The 21,744-nt window shown below is 47.4% G+C and overlaps 1 protein-coding gene across 6 annotated transcripts in view; it reads right to left on the reverse strand.

The window, feature by feature from the left end:
• Positions 1 to 21,744, reverse strand: part of ZNF532 (zinc finger protein 532) — a 109,016-nt gene that overhangs the window by 40,875 nt on the left and 46,397 nt on the right. For all 6 annotated transcript variants that reach the window (XM_030336527.2, XM_030336525.2, XM_030336520.2 and 3 more), the window contains 2 exons: positions 17,187 to 19,549; positions 4,045 to 4,226 (listed from right to left, as the gene is read on the reverse strand). In XM_030336527.2, the coding sequence (XP_030192387.1) occupies positions 4,045 to 4,226; positions 17,187 to 19,532 (2,528 nt within the window). In that variant the 5' untranslated portion in view covers positions 19,533 to 19,549. The remainder of the gene's footprint in view (positions 1 to 4,044; positions 4,227 to 17,186; positions 19,550 to 21,744) is intronic.

The raw sequence follows: 21,744 nt of genomic DNA on the forward strand, positions 1-21,744 counted from the left end.
TCAACCTACGTGCCATCAACGGAGGGGCGGAGAGAATAAATCAGTACTGGCATCGAAGCCATGGCCACTGTCTCCTGGTGCACAGTGATGTGGTCAATGTGTCTGGAGGTTAAGGGAGCCTGTGGGGCAGAGAAAGTTAACCACCTAGGTTGTTTATCTCCTGGAAAATAAGTTCAAGCACACTTACTTACATTTGTCTAAGAAATAACATGAATTATAAACTTCCGACAAGTCAACATCACTAAATGAATTCCTCTCCAGTTAACTCCCTGACTTCTTGAGTGTGTAATAATTGGATTAGCTCAAGAACTGATCACATCTAGTCCCACAGAAACCAGCTCTGGCACTTAAGATACGTTTCCCCCCAACCTCATCTTTCTCGTGCAGGGACTCTCAACAACACTTACGGACACATCCATTTGATGACCTCACCATCCTTTGTTCACGCCTGAAAACTACTTGAGGGTAGGGTCTGTGGAGAGAAACCTGTAATGCACCTGAGCGGACACGCTCCTGGAAGTGAAGGTGGGAGCTGGCTTCAGGAACGAGGACTGTGGACAGGGCCTGCCTTCCAGCGGGCAGGGCTTGATCATTTCTGCATTAGTCTCAGGTACTTCCATCCTTGGAACCTCCCTCCTGAATTATGGGGGTGCCAAAGTCACACAGGACTGGCCTTATTTGAAGCATGTGGGTTCTATAAAGGGTGCCATGTTAAGCTTCGCAAGCATTTCATACAAATCGTAATTAACGCATTCGCGTTTTAAATGACTTAAGGCGTAATGTTTGGCAACCCATATATTAAAGATACTAAATAATAATAGAATAATTAAGAAAGCTCCATTATCTTATCTACTTGAACTACTACTTTCAGCATTAAAGCCACCCGACCACACTGAAATTATTTTGGGTTAGACTGAACTTGTGTTGTCTTGAACAGGCTACTGATCTCTGGGCGAATGTCTTATTTGTAAAATGAGAAGGGTTGAAACTGAAGCACTTTTTAGTTCTTCCCGACCCTGGAAGCCTAGGATTCCTACGAAAGAGGAAGATCACATAAAACAAAAATGGGTTCCTAATGTAACAGGAGGATCCTCTACATTAGCATCATAAACAGAAAAACTTTCCCATCAAGGGTAGGAAGGTGGTGTTCAAAGAGTCGAGACCCAGGAAGGGGAAAAAGAAACAAATTCTCGACATTCTCTCAAGTCGCCTGGACCGGAAGATTTGATCTTGAAGAAAACAAGCAGGAAGCTAAAGGATCTAGACAACAGTTGAAGGAGAAGTAGCTAAGGCATGGTAAAAAAAGCATCAGGGAGTCCAAGGAAAAACCCTCATCACCATGAGGAAAGAAAGCAGAGAATTTAAAAACAAAGCAAGAAGAGAAAGAGTTGTAGAATACCTGCTGACAGATGCAAGAAAAGTTTCAGGGGCTACAGAGGCCAAGTGGGAATGGAAATGAGACAGACAAACAGAAGACAGAATTTGTAGAGTTCATACAGTATCTTGATGCTACTAAAAATCCAGCCTATGAATATTTCATATACCCGAGGTCCTCTGTGTTCTAGGTACCAATCAAGTTTCTCTTTATGTAAAAAAAATATACATTTTTTTATTTTTAAAAATCTTTTTTAATGTTTATTTATTTTTGACAGAGAGAGAGAGAGACAGACAGAGCATGAGCGGGGGAGGGGCAGAGAGAGGAGGAGACACAGAATCTGAAGCAGGCTCCAGGCTCTGAGCTGTCAGCAGAGCCCCATGCGGGGCTCGAACTCACGAACTGTGAGATCATGACCTAAGCTGAAGTCGGACGCTTAACCGACTGAGCCACCCAGGTGCCCCCCACAAAAAAATTTTTTTTAACGTTTACAGTATACAGTCCTATAAACCCCCTTTCTAGATCCCCTTGATCCAATGGATCAAGAAGTAGGAAAATTCATAGAAACACTGGACTTTTACCAAATCAACCGGGAGTTGGGAGTGACCCACTCAGTACCTGGGAGATACAATATACCTAATAACAAGGCACACTGAGTCACAGAGGCAAGGGAGGCCGGGGAGCCATGCTGAACTTCTCTGGCCAAAGAAAAATCAAATGGAAAATGATGAAGTGCAGAGTCAAAAAGGAGGGGGGAGCCATTACAAGGCCAAGGGGCTGCTAAGTCCCTATCAAGTATTAGGCTGGACGGTTACTTGAAATAGCAGGAAAAAAACAAAAAACAAAAAACAAGGTTAATTTTTTTTCTCCCACCTAAAGAGGTAAACGTGAACTAAGCAGAGTGCACACGTGGTCATATCTTCACAGCCTCATGTCCAAGAAAAAAAACCTGTCTTAAACACAAAAGTCTTAGAAATTCCAAGTGCCAAATTTAAGTAACTCTGTGAATGGGGCAAGGGGGGGTGGGGGACGCAAGGGATGGGCTTTTCCGACTGAGCTGATGACTTTTGGCCTGACTGCCGGCTTGTTTTAATTTAGGAAAGACACCAGGAATAGCGAAAAGTGCAGAAGTCCTACTTCCTCTATTCATTCCAGCCCAAGTTTACTTTCGTTCTACCGGAAAAATAAACATTTGAGGAAAAGTCTGGCATCTTTTTGAGAGAATAGCACGGAGACGATATGGCAGAACTGCTTTCCGTTGCTAAACAAAGAACCCAGCGATAATCGTTTCAAACCATGGGGTGAGAACCAAAGCATCGCTGCGTGTGGGTTCTGTGGAGTCAAGGGCACCTGCGACGTGTGACTTTCCTCCCGGGCACTGAAAGCATGCATTCGGATTATCCTGTTCTACTCGGTCACACCCCAGCGGAGACGGACCTCGGACAGCACACTGAGGTTATAGACAGAGGCACCATGGCATAGGGAGAATACATGAATTGCCATAAAATTAGTGGCTAAACTGGCATACACAAAAAAAAAAACAAAAACCAAAAAAACTCTAGTTCCGTAATTTCCAAACCAAACGCTTCCTACTCGGGTAGATCCCAATGCATCAGGCAGGTGTGCTTCACAGGTTTGGAGGCAGGAGGTAAAAATGGGCACAAAGTCTCTGTTAGCGTCAGAAAAAAGCACAGAGCACCGAGGAACCGCTGATCCTGTACCCTAAGTGTCACTGAAATAAAGCCATCAAATTATACCGACTAGACTTCATTTTTATAAAATATCATAACTGCATCATAACTAAAAGATATCACTGTGTATTAACAGTCTAACGTTAAAGTGACAGGCAACCAAACGCTTAACACACAGTACAGTAATACCTCTATTAACAAAGACACTGTGTATCAGTAACCTGTTCTCTGGGCTGACCTTTGTTGGGTCGAAATATAAAAGGCACAGGAATGTGTTTCGGAAGGTCACAGAGCGGAAGATAAAGTTCAAGCTCATCGTCACTCAATACCAGCTAAATGAACATGAGATTTGCCAGACGTTGTAAAAGACGAATCTGAGAGTCTCAGGGGGGCGGTGAAAAGGGCCATAGCTAAGATGTACACAGACGAGGGAAACAGCCCGGACTTGGGGAATGGGGAAAAAGGGATAGAGGGAGGTTGTCTGGGGCCTGGGGTGGAAGGTTCTTCCACAAAGAGCAAAGTGAGGAAAGGACAAACACCCAATCCTTGGACATGATGAAATACAAGTAAGGGACCATGCACCCTTTGTGTTCTGATCAGAGGAGACGTGTTAAGAGGCAGAGAGATGCATGGTACCCTTACAGGGGTTAAAATGCACAGAGCGTGACCACAGAGGGATGCTGGAAAGGGTGCAGGAAGAAAAAGCCCGAACAGGTCATCAAAGCCGAACCTGGCCCCATGCACGGTTTGGGCTGGAAGGACAGGCTCCGTTTACCCTCAGCTCTGGGGGGACCGGAGGGCCAACACCACAAGGATTCGAAAGGATCAACTCGACCACCAACAAACTAGGCTCCCAGGGGATCTGTTAATTGAGGTATCACTGTGTGACCCCGAAAACCGTGCGCACAGACCATTCGCGATGCTGTGCGGTTACAGGTGAACAGGCTTTACTTGCACGGAAGCAAACGATATACTGACCGAAAACCAACTCTCCGCGTGTAGTGCAGACAGTTCTTGGTGACGTGGCTCTGGAAGTGCACCGACCTGCAGATGGCCCCGCACTCGGGGCAGGTGTAGGGAGATTTGTGCTGATGGATTCTCTGGTGTGATGCGTAACTGCACTGGTTAGGAAGCAGCATCTGGCAGACAGTGCAAGTCTTCTAGATAAACCAAAGGGGGAGACAGGGTTGGTCCTACGAAGTATTTGCTAATAGGCAAAGCAGCTCGGTTACACCCCACAACAACTGCACGTGGCTCGTTTCAAATGCTGCTATCACGGATTCCAAGTCCCAGGAAACCGCAAACTGAGAAGTTACAACCTTCAACGTAACGGCCCTTACCCCGTGCAATCAAAACGATACTGTGCTGCACGGTCAGGGTCATCCCAAAGCATGCCCCAAAGCATGAGGTTAAGAGAACGGCAGCTTCGGGGAGACTTCCAATTTTGTTACGTTTGCATTTTGTTTATTTAGTGCAGAGAAGGGGTATTACAGGAGATATTCTTGCAAATTACCGTAGCAAATCAACTTTAATGTGTAATTACACGTTGACAGGCATCTATCTATCTCCACAGTAGCCAGTTCCCACAACTCATAAAAACTTTCTCCAGAATAATAAAAAATTAATTAGAGACTAATCCCGTTTTTTTTCTTCGTTTCTTTCTTTCTCCCCCGTCACTTCTGTTATCTGAAATCTAAAATACAGAAATGCAAAAGCATGGCCACAGCAATTAGTTGTTCTTTTTTCCACTTGAATTGGTCTTTCAATGGACGAGCTGGACATTAGAGGATTTATAATTCAAAGCAGCGAACTCAAATTCAGAGACATAAATTTAGACATTAAACTGAACCTTTATAGAGCTTAAAATCTAATCACATAGGACATCAAGACAGAAATGCTCTTTGGAAAAGACCCCACATTTAACTAACCAGGAAAAACTGAAACACGCTGTTTTTTATCCTGTTAGATGTAAGTGGTAAACATGGCATATTTTTAAAACCCCAAAACAGAAAACTTAAGGTAAATATAAAGGGTCCACTCCAAAAATAAACCTACTATAGCAGGAGGTAAAATGTGTTTAAATTCCACTTAGCCATTCATGCAACAGGTACCTACGACCTTCCAAAATGCCCAATTGGTACTAAAGCCCGTTACAGAAAGCCTCATAATACAGACTCCAGCTAAGACTCAAAATGATCTTTTAAACTGATGACAGCGTTGTAAAATTTTAAGAAGACTTTTTCTTTTAAGCCTTTGACTCAAGCCCCCCCAAAATTAAAGTTTACACTTCTGAGCGATTGAAACTACGGAAAACCAGAAAACTCACTTGAACATTCTGTCTGGGTCTCCTCCTGAAAGGACTAAAATACAAACTTTATCCCACAAAATGTTTATTATAATCACAAAGTAAGAACATTACAGGCAGCTTTGAGGAGGTTAGTGTCATTTAAAAATAGTGTTCCTTTTCTAATAACACATAGAGCAAAGGTGAAAACAAGCCACAACAAGGGAAACCAATTCACAGCTTCATGCATTAGAAGATCCTGGTGCCGTCTACATTATCACAGGTAATCACTGGTTTCTTTGAACTCAAGTCTTCTATTTGCTTTCGCCACGCGGTCATTAATCCCAGGCAGTGAATTACACCATCTGCTTTTCCACGGGCTCCTTAGATATAGACCCCATTCCACTAGAGGCCGAGTGGTGAACTAAGTACTTTACACACATTTAAATACAACATCCCATTTAATTCTCATCATGATCTATGAAATAGGTAAAGGAGATCACTGGGAAGCTGTGTACATTTTGGGACCTGAGAGCTTATTGTCTCATCTATTGCAACCGCCTGACAATTACGTTGGGATACGAGGGGACACCCTCTCCACAGCTTCTCTTTGATCTAAAAGCAGCGTGGTCATGCTATTTTTATAAGAGGGGGGAAAAACAGCAACACAAATAAAAGAACATCTAAAAAGGAAACAAAGTCTGCGTTCCAGAAATGCTCAAAATAACTTTCACATGATCTCGTGTCAAGATAGATCAACACATATCCTTCACGATACATATAAAATTCACAATGAATTATTCACTCATATATTTATAATACATACATAACTGTATAAACAGTCGCGGAAATACTGGTGAGTGAAAAGGTTTTGTTGCCAGCAGGTTACCTAAGGTAAGTATCGAAATGATTCAAATTCAGGAACAGATTTTGCGAACTACTGAGTGTTCTTTACAACAGAAATCTTGAACTGCAAAGACTACGAAAAATGCGTTAGAGCAACAGACACCAACAACTGACATTTCGATACCGACCTTGCTCGTACCCGCTTCCCGGGGCGGGGAAGCGTTTCCTTCGTGACACCCCGTGGGACGGGGCTGTGGGGCCCGTGGGGCTCTGTGAGGGCTGCTCACGGCCCGTGTACCCCCCCCCCCACCTCCCACCCCAGCCGCTGCCTAGCTCCGGGCACCTGCCCTCCATTTCCCCCCACTGAGGGTGCTCACCCCACTCTAGACACAGAAGTTCAAGGAGAAAGTGGGAGCCAGGATGTACTACTGACCCAAATCAAAACACTTCCGTAGTTTGCAATTCCTGGGAGAATTCAGTCCCCGCGGAAGCACGCTGGATTAAGACCTGGTCTTCAGTTTACACACACAGATACATGTATATTCGTGCACATACGCTACGTTTACTCCCGCATTTGTCTCTGGGTTCTCGCTTCCACTTCCTGCCTTCGTTCCACTTCGAGAAAAAGCATGGTATTCTGGTTGCAGACATTCTCCTCCTTGATGTCAATAGTTTTAAACTCACATGACTAGTACCTAATGGGGCTCCCTGGAATTTTTTTTTTGTTTCACTCTCCCTGCTTTAGATAACGCTATTACACCCCCTGCTTCCCAAGATGGTGGTGCATTTTCACAGCAGCAAGGAGAACAGCCCATTAGCCTTTCTGGGATGCTGTGAATTCATGGCAATGGCACCCATTCTCTGGGTTGAGGGCAATATTAGCAAGGGGGCAAGCCAGGATTTCTCTGTGGTCTAAAAGAATGACTTTTCTTCCTTTTTCTTAATCAAAGGAACTAAAATAGGTCTTAAAACTCTACTTCTCTGCTATACAAGTTGAGGGTATTTACAAGAAGATGAAGCAGTTTAATACCTACGTCTTGATTAGAAAAAAGTATACAGCTGACCCTTGAACAACGTGGTTTAAACTGCGCGGGTCAACTTGCGTGGGGATTTTTTTTACAGTACGGTGTTGCACTGTATTTCCTCTTCCTTGTGATTTTAACAGTTTCTTTTCTCTAGCTTTATTATAAGGACACATACGACATTCAGAACACGTGTTACTCAAAATCAAGTCTTTACATTATCGGCCAGGCTTCCGGTCAACCACGGGCTATCTATCAGTAGTTAAGTTTAGGGGGCACCAAAAGTTATACGTGGATTTTTGACCATGTGGAGGGCCCATGTCCCTAACCCCCCACGTTGTTCAAGGGTCAACCGTAATGAAATGCACTTAAATGGTTTCATGTGTCTTCTGACGTTTTACTTCCATCATCTGAAAAAGGAGAAGTATTTTCAGTACTGAGTTACTAAACAGCTAACTGTCCACAGTCTCTGGGGCAGACTCATTTGCTCAGAGAACTGCTACTTTTTAAAGATACGACCTTTCAATGGTCAAGTAACACGAGCAGGCTATAGGAAGACAAAGCTGAACAGGAATCACACTCCATACGTGACGATTACTTGTCCTGTGCCCTCTCTGCCCCATCTGGGCACTGCCACCGGCAGCTGGCACCTGGGAGGAGGGGGCCGGGGCGCGTCCCGGCCCTACTGAGGACTCAGGTGTGCCCGGGCTTAGCGTCCTCCTCGCACCCACAAGGAGTCATCTGAGTAATGAGGAAAACAACTCTGTGTGTTTCGATTCACGTTCTAAGGAGGAAGAACACCCTGGGAAAGATGAGAAAAGCTGGAGAAACAGAGTAAATACACCGTGTCTTGTGCTTACGTTTCAAACAGACCAAAGCCGGCAGCTGCCTGCAACAGTGGGCCTGAAGTTCAAAACACCGCCGATTTAACAGCCCCCGTGCTGCACAAACGGTTCCTGCCTCGCGGACAGTTTTGTAGCCTTCGGCCTACAGCAGAATTACCCCCCCCCCACCCCGCCCCAAAATAATACCAGTAATAACAAAGTACTCCAGTTGGTTTTCTGGCTTTCACTTTCATCCAGTTTCACGATGAGAATACGGACAAGGCGTTTCATTCGCCATCTCCCTTAACCTGGCAAGGACATGATGAAAGATCTCTAGCAGGAATGACTATACATATACTTTTGCTTCCAAAGCCAGTGGGTTGTGGTGGTTTTGTCCTCGCATCATTCTGCTACACTACAATCTCCTGGTAAGAGCTGACAGTTAAATGAGAAAGTTTACAGAAAGGCAGAGGGTCAGCACATGCAACCTACTGAGAGAATAATCACGGGAGAAAGGGTTGATCACGCTAAAATGCAAACTGGGACAGGACTAAGCCGGCCAGAAGTGAAATTAAGCGCTTAGGAGAACAGGACCAAGCAAGAGTCAGGAGTCTACAGCGAGTAATGTGTTGGGCGGGCGAGGGCACTGAGGTGGGCTCCACGGTTTCCAGAAGTGGCTGCCTGAAGCACAGCATGTCTAGGAACGAGGGCTGGGCGGGGCTGCTCAAGAAAATTTAATATACTTGGCATGTCGTGCTAATGATGCCCAGAAACTAAACTGAATCGGCAAGCCCTTGCAAATGCAGGTCACTGCACAAAAGTCACCTCTATCTGCTGGCCTGGCTAGAAGCCAAGAGTCCATTCTCATATAATTCTTATGGTCTCTGCCACCGTAAAACGCTTCTGTACCTTCGGTTATCAGTGTGACAAAGCGGAAAGAACGATGAGCCAGCTAGAACGCAATCTCGCCTTGAGTGCCCCTCCTGCCACTCACTGGGCATTTGTTTCCCCAACTGTAAAACAGAAGGGTTGGCCACGGGACCTGTAACATTCTCGGATTCTAATGCTGGTGTCAATTCTACCCATTAAGAGGTTACTACGGTAAGCACTTCCAGTCTGCACTTGGCTCAGTTCGGTCGCGGCTTCACGGGGAGGTGAAGCAGTGACATTCCAATACATTGGAGTATCAATTATTAAAACTACAGCTGTCAGTTCTTAAATACTTCACGGAGAACAGGGAAGCTGCTCCACCCCTCCGCCTACTCCCCCAAAGTAGGGATTCTTATCATCACACAGGTGGGAATAAAAACCTCCAACCAGGCCAGATTTACTGCTGTTACAAGTCAAGGGCACACGGGGCTCCATTTTCATTGCACTGCTGGGTTGCACGTGGTGGGGCGAGGAAAAGGATCCACCCAAGGTTCTCTGCCAACCTACCCTCTCCTTAAGCCGCTTGCTCCTCTGGGCGACGGGCAGACACGGGCAGGGCAAGCCGGGCCAAGCGTGCCTGGGGTCCCCCTGCCGTCACGCGTCAGAGTGTGACGGGATTCTGTGACTTGGGTTCTGCCTTGGGGAATGTGGGGCCGTGGGCCTCGGGCTCAACCATACCTTCCAACCCAGCTCTTAGCAGAGACCTGCACCAGCGGGTGTGCTGGGCATGGGGCCGGTTCATAATAAAGTGGCACTCTCGACTCTCGGAGGCAATCAGTACTTTTGTACAGGCTGACCGCAGAACATCCGTGGGAAGGGAGTAGTTGGGAGGGCAGAACTCAGCAAAGGCCACCGAAACCTTACTTCACCTCGATGCATTCTCTTAAAGGTTTCCAAGGCTAAACACACACGTGCGGGAAGGCGCTGGGAGGACATCGGGCGCGTGCAGCCACGGCTGGGTTAACAGAAAGACCTTTTGCTTCCGGGACGACCCGTTCAAACAGCAACAGGGGTCAACATCTAAGTGGGGAGAAATGGAGAGATGAACGGGTGATGGTGGCTGCACGCAGCCAAGAAAAAGGCTGTTCCCAGGAGCAAGGCTGGGGTCTTCAGAGGCGGGGCTCCCCAGACGACAGACGGAAAAGACGAGAGTCACCACCTCATTCCTAACGGCTCTCGCAGGTCGGCTAAGGACGAGGATATGTGCTCTGGGCAGGGGAAATGTCTGAGATGCAAAGACTTCGGAGAGAAAGCCCGGGGGGTCAAATGGGTTGCTGTCCTCCCAGGACACCTAGTTCCAAAACTCGAACGAGAATCACAGGCTGGAAGCCTCAGGCTGAGCCTAACGACGGAATCAGTCCTTGAAGACGGAGCAGCCGCACAGGGTGTTTTCAGAGTGAACACAAGTACCTTTCCCTGTTCCTTCCACCAAGCACAACTCCTGGACATCATCTACGAAACAAACACGAAGAGACTCTAAGAGGCCTTTGGCAGGCTGGCTAGGGATCTCAGGACCCTAGCAATGACACGGTGGGGAGTTCTCTGGGTTTCTTTTTGCCTCGTGTATCCCCAGTTTGGAGCTGAAGAAAGCGGCAACTCGGAAACACCAATAGGTAGAGACAAAAAAGAAAGAAAGTCCCCAACAAAAGCCCGCTATTTCTGGCCAAAGCAGCAGGAAAGGGGCAGACTAACAACACAGAAAACTTTTAGACAGTTACTGCTCTACTCCAACCACGTACCGCAGGAAACACTGTGGCCCCACACCCACCATGCCAAGTGCAGGTACAGCCCAGACCTCCACCCTTTCACAGCTGGGTGTTGTCCCCACACCCTTGCCCAGATGGTGGCAGAGAGAGCCAGTAGGGAAGTGGGGCTTCCACCCCTACCAGCCCAGATGGTTTAAAAAAAACAAAAAAACAAAAAACTCCAGGCCCAGATGGTTTCACTGAAGAATTCTACCAAATATACATATACATATATATATATATTTTTAAATGAATACTAACTGTACAGTCTCTTCTAGGAAATAGAAAAGAATTCCTGTCAGTGCATTATTTAAAGCTAACATTAACCTGTCCAAAACCAACCAAAGAAAGTTAAAAAAAAAAACAAACTACATGAATTCACACGTAAAACCCTAACACAAAATATCAGCTGATAAAATTCACAATATATAAAAAGAATTACATAGCCTGACCAAGGGGAATTCATTCCAGGGATGCAAGGCTGGTTCAATACCTGAAAAGTCACCCAAAACATGGACTCCAATAAATGAGTTCAACGAAGTCATGGGGTACATGACAAATACAGAAAACTTAACTGCATTTCAATATATCGGCAATGAACATGTGAATGCTGAAAAGTACAATACCATTTACAATTGTTAGGAAGGAAACGAGAGAGCAAAACGACACTCAGAGGACATGTATGACGAAAACCACAAAATGATAACAGAAATCAAAGATCTAAAAATAAATGGAGAGACATTCTGTATTCATAAACTATAAGACTCAACCACAATAAAGATACCAATTCTCCCCAAACTGATATACAAGTTTAATGTAATTCCTATCAAAATCCCAACAAGATTTTTTATGGATATGGACACGGCTATTCTAAAATTTATATGGCAAGACAGAACTAGAATAGCTAAAAAAGCGTGAGTGTCAACTATCCTTTTACTTAAAAAAAAAAAAAAAAACTATTTTGAGGGAAAAAAAAGAATAAAAACTGGAGGTATCTGTGTTTCAAGACCAAGACTGGATTTCAAGACACTTTACAGTCACTACAATCAAGACTGCGGTGTTGGTGGAGGGACAGACATGTTAATCAACGGAACAGAACACAGAACCCAGAAATAACCACACACAAATATGCCCAACTGAGGCACGCCTGGCTGGCTCAGTCGGTAGAGTGTACAACTCTTGATCTTGGGGGTGGGAGTTCGAGCCCCACGCTGTTAAGTATAGAGCTTACTTTAAAAAAAAAAAATGCCCAACTGATATCTGACGAAGGTGCCAAGGCAACTGAACAGAGGAAAGACAGCTTTCTGGACAAATAGTATTAGGGAAAGAAGACGTGCATGGGGAAAACAGACGGCAGCAGAAAACTCAGTGTAAGTCTCATACCTTATACAAAAACTAACCCAAGTGGATCGTGGTCTTACACGTGAAACCTAAAACCATACAACACTTAGGTAAAAAACACAGGAAAAAATTTTTCAGAATCTGGAGCAAACAACAGACTCAACACCAAAAGCACAAGCTCTAAGAGGGAAAACTGCGCTGGACGCCCTCAAAGCTGAAACCTTCTGCTCTGCCGAAGATCTGCTTAAAGATGCATAAGGCTCAACTGTACTTCTGTAAAACCTTCTTAAAAGATGGAAAGACAAGCCACAACTGGGAGGAAAGACTTGCAACCACATACCCAACAAAGGACTAGTATCTAAAATACAACAAGAAGTCTTAAAACTCAACAGTTAAAACACACGCACTCAACCTAATTAGAAAACAGGCAAAAGTGACATTTCACCAAAAAGGATATACAGAGGGCACATAAACAGATGAAAAGTATGTTCTAGGAGCGCCTGGGTGGCTCAGTCAGTGAAGCGTCCGACTTTGGCTCAGGTCATGATCTCACGGTCCGTGAGTCTGAGCCCCGCATCGGGCTCTGTGCTGATGGCTCGGAGCCTAGAGCCTGCTTCGGGTTCTGTGTCTCCCTCTCTCTCTGCCCCTCCCTGGCTCGTGCTCTGTCTCTCTCTCATTCGTAAATAAATAAATAAATAAATAAACATTAAAAATTTTTTTTTCTAAAGCTGGTGAGGATGCAGAGAAACTGGACCACTCATGCACTGTCCGAGGAATAAGAAACGGTTCAGCCATTCTGGAAGAGTTTCTTAAAAACATAAATGTGCAACCGGCATACGACCCACCAATTGTCTACCCGGGCTTTTATCCCAGCAAACTCAAACTTAGGTCCACACAAAAGCCTGTGCACAAGTGTTTATAGCAGCTGTATTCAAAATTCACCCCACGCTGGAAACAATGCAGACATCCTGAGAAGACTGAAAGGTGTACACCCTGCGGTACGACCTTGGATCGACTACTACTCAGTGGTTTGAAAAAACAAACTACTGGTCCACGCTAGAACCTGGATGCATCTCCAGGGAAGGAGCCGGTCCCCAAAGGTTACATATGGTGTGGCTTCATTTATAAAGCATTCCTGAAATAACACCACCTGTAAAGATGGAGAAGAGATTAGTGGTTGCTGGGGGTTAAGCGGCAGGTAGGGGTGGCTCTAAAAAGGCAGTATGAAAGTTCCCAGTGGTTATGGAAATATTCTCTAGATTCACTGCAGTGATGTCTATATCCTGTTCTACAGTTTTGCGGAGTACTACTGGGGGAGAGTAAATAAGGGATACGCAGGATCTCCGTATTGTTTTACATGAATCTAAAATCATCCCAAAATAAAAAGTTTAACTTTATGGTGCCTGGGTGGCTCAGTTGGTTAAGCGTTCAACTTCCTCTCAGGTCACGATCTCACGGAGCATGAGTCTGAGCCCCACATCAGGCTCTCTGCTGTCAGCACAGAGCCTGCTTTGGATCCTCTGTCCCCCTCTCTCCACCCCTCTCCTGCTGGTTCATTCTCTCTCTCTCTCTCTCTCTCTCTCTCTCTCTCTCTCTCCCTCTCTCCCTCTGTCAAAATAAACAAACCAACTTAAAAAGAAAAAGTCTGGGGCGCCCGGGTGGCTCAGTCAGTTAAGCATCCGACTTCAGCTCAGGTCATAATCTCACAGCTTGCGAGTTCAGGCCCCGCGTTGGGCTCTGTGCTGACAGCCCGGAGCCTGGAGCCTGCTTCGGATTCTGTGTCTCCCCCTCTCTCTGACATTAAAAAAAGTTAAAAAAAAAAAAAAGTTTAATTAAGAAAATTCAGTGATTTGAGAAAGAAGACCAGAACGTCAGCATAGAACACTGGAGCAGTAATCAGGTAAAACTTTGACATGATTATGGTAATTATAAGTAGAGGTGGGGCGGGGGGGGGGGGGGAAGGGGGAGGGAAGGCAGGGAGGAGGGCAGGAAGGACATTCCCGCTGCTCGTGAGGTAGTACACCTGTCTCTAGGCCCGGTCAAGTCAAAAGCTGGCAGGCGATGAATGAGGAGTCGTGGACCTGTGAGTCCTGCGAGAGCCCACAGTCGCGCCCTTGAACCTTCAAAATCAACGGCGGCAGTAGGGTCAGTGCAGGAGTCGGCTGTGGACGGTTCCCTACCTAAGACTGCTGTGCAGGCGGGGGGAACCCTGCCCGGGGAAGGGCTCGGGAAAGCCAGGAGAGAAAGCCGGCAGCTTGCAGGCACGGGACTAACCTCCCGCTGGATTCCCATTCCAGAAGCAAGAGCCGGGGTGGGAGCCACAGGGGTTCCCTACTCGGGGGAGGCAGTCCACTCTCTCAGTTCACGGGTGGATCACCAAGAACGTGGAGGTCAGAAGAGAAGAGGAAAGTACACGTTTTAAACACCTGGCCGCGGCAGGCAAGAGGGGAAAGACGGGGTCCGGGAGAGAGACTGGTACTTGAGGTGCCATTAGCTCAGCTTCCACATTCTGTTAGAAGACGAGTGTTAAGTGCCCTTCTCGGGGAGGGGCCGGTTCACACAGCCAGACTGGTTTTTCCCAACGGAAGTCCACAAACCGTGAACTGGCCAAGAGTCTCGGGAACGGCAAAGCGGAGAAGACACAACGAAGAACCTTCCCTCTTCTCTCTTCTGTTCTTCCCGTCTGCGGCCCCCAGCTCTCCCACCAGGGTCACCTGATCCCGCACCGGGTGACAGCAATGGGTGAGGACCCCTCCTGGCTTCCGCTGCATTTGAGGCCAGCACAGCAACAGCCATATGGATCTTACCAACGTCCCGGACTATGGAACAGACTCGGGGTGGGCTTAATTAAACCGAGCGCTGACGAAGCGGCAACGTTCCCACAGACCACCGCGCAGGCTAGGCCGCTGAGCGAGAGACAAGGCTGGCCGCCTGGGTCTGCGGGAGAACCCTCCTCTGGCCTAGTCGGAGAAGAACGGCGATGAAGAAGGGGGGCCTTCTGGGCAAGGACTCCAGTAAGAGAAGGGGAGATGGGGAACAGGAGGAGGAGACCATGGGACACGTTTATGTTGCCAACCAGTCACGCCTGGATGTGCAGGCAGCCGAGGCTTCCGAGTATAAATATGAGCTGAGTGGACACTTAGCCAGGCAGAGGTGGGGAAAGAAAAGACAACAGGGGGCGGTAGGGGGGGAGCGGAATAAGGGGAACGTTCAGCTCAGTGCATATTTGGCCCTAGAGTTAGCTATTCTGCCATGACTCATTCCGAAGTATTCCAGGTGAAACACGTGAGCTACTCTATACACTTGTCCCAGCAAAACGCAGAAGTCGAGGCAAAGCGACCACACACACACACACACACACACACGATGTAAATCTCCTTCTCCGAGGGAAATCTCCACCCCAGTTTGACGCTAGTTTGGCTGGTGAGCCTCAACGGTCAACGGAGAACAAAAACTGGGGGAATACACGGAAGAAGGGAAAGTCCTTTCTCTGAGCCCACGTCCTTTCCCCTTCCGAGAAAACAAAGGTTCCCCAAGAGAACAGACTACGGGAGGACTACTTAACAGCTCCAAATGCCAGATCCTGACCAGCACGCAGGGGTGAGGCGAGACGTGAGGAGAACCCTGTGAAGCCAGGACTCACCCTGCCACGCCACGGAGAGTACCAGCAGACGTAGAAACAAGGCAAGAGAACAAACAGAATGAAAGAAATGGGTTTGTTTGTTTTTAACGCTATCCTTTTAAGACACGAAGAAACAGGACCCTTCTGATGAAGCAGTGACGAGGTCAGAGGGCACCCAGAAAGACCCCAGGCGCTGTCACAAGGACACAGTAGAAGAGCTATGTCAGCCGCCGCCTGCCCGAACTAGTCGGCCGCTCTGTGGAGCGCTCCACTGTCTGGGCCAAGGACACGTAACATCCAATGCTGCAAGGATGCTCTCAAAACTCTCTACCATTTCCACCTCCACTAAACTGCAAATCCAGAGAACAAAAAATTATTGAGGTATTCTTGATCTTTTGTTCCCCAGGCTCAAATCCTACAAAGAACTCAGCAGCGGCCCTTGAGGAAACTGATCACGGCGGCTCTAAGAGACCTCTGGAGCACAGCATCAACCTCAGGCGACAAGACAGCGGCAAATAAAGGAAAGCGGATCACCACTGGGTCTTCACAAACAGAAGTCCGAGCCAGTAGTGGCGCAAACTAGCACCCCCTTCCAATTCCTTGAGTTTCCTCGTTTGGACAATAAACCATACAGTCTCTCTAGCCTGAATTTGGTTCATTCAACACGTTCGGTTAGTTCCAAATGGTAAGTATCACGTATCTGTAAAACGCACTGATCGATCCATTGGCCAAATGGTGGCTCGTGGAGAGAAGACGATGATAGGAGATAAAAGGGCTCACTGACGTCCACTGTGACCTGCATGTCACCAACATCAACCTACACCTCAGCGCCCAAAAAGATAATAAATAAATAAAAATAAAAATGAAAAGCTATGAAGAAACGCGAAGGCATTCTGTTCAAGCGGAGATGGTTTTCCACTTGCAGGTTAAATTCATCATACTGGGGACTATTACTGAACGTACTTCTGGACCAACGTCTCTCGTAAGCAGGCACACCATGTTAAGTGGGTACCGGTAAGTCTGTTTAACTGTAAAAGGCAGTAATTATAAGTAACAGGAATTTTTTTTAATCCCCAAACTGTCATTAATAACCAGGAACGCTGGTGATGTAACCTGATTTGAACACCTAATACAATGGCAGGATACTACAAGTGGCCCCATCTCAGACCTCCCACACATATACCGGTGACCCAACAATTAAGAACGCGTTTATCCCACATCTAAGGCGCCATAACTCAACTAGTACAGAGAGTTTCTGTCAAAAAAGACCTTGTCTTCCAAAGACGTTGTTTGTAAAATGAGACTCGTTATTTCAACGTTGTTCAAGCCTCCGAAGACAATCCTTTCCCTCGTGCGCTCACACACACACACACACACACACACACACACACACACACGTGCACTCCCATTTAATTGAGTTCCCACCCCTAAAATCAAGGGCATCGTCTAGAGCACTCATGTCTACAGATCTGTCACCGAAACACCAAAATGTAAGGGATACTCTACTTGTCCACTCGTATCTGCAGCCTGCTGGAAGTGTGTGGCCAGCGACGTCTCGTCCTGGAAAACTTCGTTACACTCCAAACATTTCAGACTATGCCTGCAGAGCTTGGATGGGTCTTCGTCTAGAGGCATAGCTGGAATGATGGGTGTGCTGGAGGGAGCGGATATGACTGTCCCGGTGATGCCAGCCTGAATCTTCGTTACAGTGTGTGTGCCGGCTCCCGCGGAGCCTGGAAGAGCAGAGGACGAAGCGGAAGTATTGCTCGACGGAGAGACAATCATCTGATCGGCTGGGACTGGCTTTAAAATCAAGTGGGAGCACTGCATCACAACCCCCTTTTCCTTGTGCCCGCGGGCGTGGGAAAGGAGACTGCACTTGTTGTAAAAAACGAGGTTCTTTGTACAGTGGTTACACGTCACTTCGATGCGCACGCTGCGTCGGTCGTAGTGCTGGGTCAGACTCTTCTCCAGGGCAAAGGAGTCACCACACTCCAAGCACTTGTACCCGCGGGTCGGTAACGTGATGCCTGCGTTGGCAGGAGGACTGAGGTTGGGGATGTAAACTGGGACCGGGTTGACGCTGCTCAGCACCTTGTTGAAAGCTTCCACCACGGAACTCTGCAAGGAGGACACCACCTGGACCCGAGACACCTTTTTGGGTGGTTGCGAGGCTGCTGCATTGATTATTGCCTGCTTTATTTGCTGCTGAGGTTTGGTTAGCACTTGGCGGAGCTCGGAGGTGGCCTGGGCGCCCTGAGGCAGAAGGTTAAGGTTGGCGAGGTGCACAGTCTTTGGCACGAGTTTGGCGTTGGCCAGGCTGGATGCCGGCACCACAACGGTTTGCTGCTGGATGGCATTGGCGGCTTTGATGATGGCGCTGCTGGCGCTCTGAACAGAGGCAGCGGATATGACCGTGGCTTTGACCGTCGTGTTGTTAGCGAGCTTCAAATTAATGACTTGGGATCCCGCCGTCTTCACGGCGGACACTGGGAGGAAGGCGGTTGCCACGGGCTTGATGGTGACCTGTTTGGGGGTCAGCTCCGCAGGGGCGACTGCGTTGGTGACCACCGCCGACTGCAGAGGCGCCCTGGGCGGGGAGGAGAGGACGGCAGCCGAAGCCGGAGAGGACAGGAGAGACGTCACAGACGCCATCACGGGCCCCGCCTGCTCGGAAGGCTTTTTTCCAGGGTCGAGATCGACCTCTGGCAACACCCTCGTCACTGTTCTCTTTATTTCCCCAGAAGACGTCTTAATGGTTTTTATGCGGACTTTGGGGATTGCTGGTGTCGACCCTGCGGGAGAGGATGGAGACCCCTTGCTGCTATTCTCACTGGAGATGCTCCTGGGGCTATCGGGCTGCTTCAGGGACACTTTCTTTGTCCCGTCGATGAGGCTCTGGGATTCAGGAGACTTCTCCATGGCTCTGGGACTATCGTTTGCTTCTTTAGGTAACGGAGAGGCCCCCTGTGATTCGGTCACCGGTTCCTTGCAGGAGTCGGAAGCAGCCTTTTTAGCACTAAGTGCTGCTATTGCAGCTATACACGAGGACAGCTTGGACGATGGCTTTGACCTCGACAGCGCGACGCTGCCGAGGCTGGGTTCACTCTTCTCCGAGCTCAGCTTCCCGTCGTGGGCCCGGTTTTCAAGCACCTTTTCAGAGTTTTCCTTCAGCTTATCCTCTGCTTTTCTGGCTTTGAAAGGTTCGTAAACACTCAGATTTATGGAATTTGTTTCTGTCTCTCTCTTAACGACTCTGTTTTTATCTACATTGCCTGAAGGAGAGATTCCAGTTTTGCTCAAACCGTCCCCTCCGAGCGCCTTTGGCTTGTCATAGTCCTGCTGGGCGGCCGACCCCGGCAACACGTTCGCCCGAAAACCGGAACGCACGTCCTCTTTGTCCGGTGGGTCGTCCACTTCAATCTTCTCGTCGTCGTCAAACTCTTCAGCGCTTGAGATGGGGCTAAACTGGCTGAACGTGGAGTCTTTTAAAGTCACCTCCGAGGCAGGCGCATCTCCTTTCAAGGACTTCGATCCATCTTTGCCGTAACTGTCGAGAGAGGACGCAGTGAGAAACCCGTTGTGCAAGCCGTTGCCAGTGGGATTGTGGCCGTCCTTCTCGGCGCCCTCGGAGGAATCGATGTTCCGAACGTTCTTCACGATGACGCTGACGCCCACGTCGGAAGAGGACGGTGTGTGGGAGTCCTCGTCGCCATGGGCGTTCTGCTTGATGTGACTTTCCTGGTCCTCGTGTACAGACTCGATAGCTGCTTTCGGATCGACCATGTCTGGGATGTCAAATGCTGCCAGGAGGTCATCAAAGTCTGGGGTCTTCATATCCCCCATGGTCATGAATTTGATCAGATGTTCTGTTAAGCGAACAGAAACAATTCCATCAGCAAGGAAAACTTGGTAACGATGGGATAAACATCCCTATAGGATTTACACAAACACAGTGACGATGACCGGGAGAGAGCAAGTTGATAACTACCCTTCTTACAGCGAGGGGACTCTGAGTGAACAAACGTCCAGAGAACGTGGGTAAAGCCTGGGTAATCACAGCTTCAAACTGATTTCTCCAGAATGCCACACAGCATTCCCAGCATGGCACCTCTCTAACAAGAAGGAAGCTGACTGGAACCGGGACGGCACGAAGAGTAGGTTTCGACGTAACACCCAGAAAACTTGCCATGCATCACTGGACTCATCACACTGTCTTCACAAAAAGCTATTCCCGAACCTATTTCGATCTCAACACCATTCGATTCTCCTGGCAAAATCAGCACGATTACAGTCACCACCACGTTTGGCCTCTTGCATTAAAAGAAATATATGACAATCAAAAAAAAAAAAAACCAAAAAACCAATTACAGATCTCGACCCGCCCACGGAACAAAGGAGCATCCCAACCCATCACATAATGTCTACTGCTAATAAAGTTCCACCTGAGATTTAAAAAAAAAAAAAAAAAAAAAAAAAAAAAAATCCTAAGGAGCTTATTCCATCCGTTTTTATTGAATCCTACTTTCCTCTATTATGTTAGGGAAAAAAATACTCTCCTGGCAGAAAAGTATAACGTCCCTTCTTTTTCCCTCTCTGGTTCACTGCTTTTGGTGGTTAAGGTAACACACAGCCATTTCCTGATTGCCACTCATCCAGCACAGTGGTCCACGTGCCTGTGGCGGCTGAGGATGACCCTGCCATGACATTGTTCTCAGCGTGGAGCAACATGGACCCCAGGGTGTGGCAGAGCCTGGGAGAAGGGAGGTCTTCTCCTCTGCACTGGGGCTAGATGGGGGCGGAGAACGTTCTGTGAATGTCAGCAACGCCCTGGGCAGTAGGAGGACACAGTTTTAGGGAAATGGACAGTCACGGCCATTACTACAGAGGAAGGATCGATTACAAACACGTGAAATGCTTGGGGTCTTTAAAGGGCACCCTTTGCCCACCTGCAGAGGACACGTAATCAGATGTAACTCCACTGTGAGAGAGATCTCTCTCCTGCCTGAACCCCAGAGCACTCCACCTGTTTCCAGTATTTTCTGGTATGCAGCACGGCATACATTTGTCTCTTCGTTCCTACTAGCCTGTCAGCTGACTGAAGATGGCAATGTCTCACTCACTGTGACACCATAAACGCTACATGACTACCACGCCACAACGTCAGGCACGAGCACACTGGATTTCTAACCGGAAGCCGGGGCTAGACCCAGCCCCGGTCACTCACTAGCTCTGGGATCCTCAGGAAGGAAGGGAATCTCTAAGGGCCTATTCCCTCTCCCTGCAGTGGATGGAGGCAAGCAACCAGGAAGAGAGGAAAAATAGGAAACAAAAAAACCAATGTAGAAGGGAAGGGGGCCATAGCTAATTTTAGGCAACATTCCATGGAAGAATCAGCCTGATTTATAGATACATATTCCTAGACTCTTTCCTTTTCTTTTTTTTTTTAAACTTTCTTTTTTATTTTTTAAAATTTACATCCAAGTTAGCATATAGTGCACCGATGATCTCAGGAGTAGATTCCTTAGTGCCCTTTCCCCATTTAGCCCATCCCACCTCCCACACCCCTCCAGTAACCCTCTGTTTGTTCTCCATATTTAAGAGTCTCTTATGTTTTTGTCCCCCTCCCTGTTTTTGTATTATTTTTGCTTCCCTTCCCTTATGTTCATCTGTTTTGTGTCTTAAAGTCCTCATATGAATGAAGTCATAGGAAATTTGTCTTTCTCTGACTAATTTCGCTTAGCATAATACCCTCCAGTTCCATCCACATAGTTGCAAATGGCAAGATTTCATTCTTTTTGATTGCCGAGTAATACTCCATTGTGTATATATATATATATATATATATATATATATATATATACCACATCTTCTTTATCCATTCATCCATCGATGGACATTTGGGCTCTTTCCATACTTTGGCCGTTGTCGATAGTGCTGCTATAAACATGGGGGTGCACGTGTCCCTTCGAAACAGCACACCTGTATCCCTTGGATAAATGCCTAGTAGTGCGATTGCTGGGTCATAGGGTAGTTCTATTTTTAGTTTTGTGAGGAACCTCCA

This window comes from Lynx canadensis, chromosome D3 (assembly GCF_007474595.2).
Source record: "Lynx canadensis isolate LIC74 chromosome D3, mLynCan4.pri.v2, whole genome shotgun sequence".
Lineage (NCBI taxonomy): Eukaryota > Metazoa > Chordata > Mammalia > Carnivora > Felidae > Lynx > Lynx canadensis.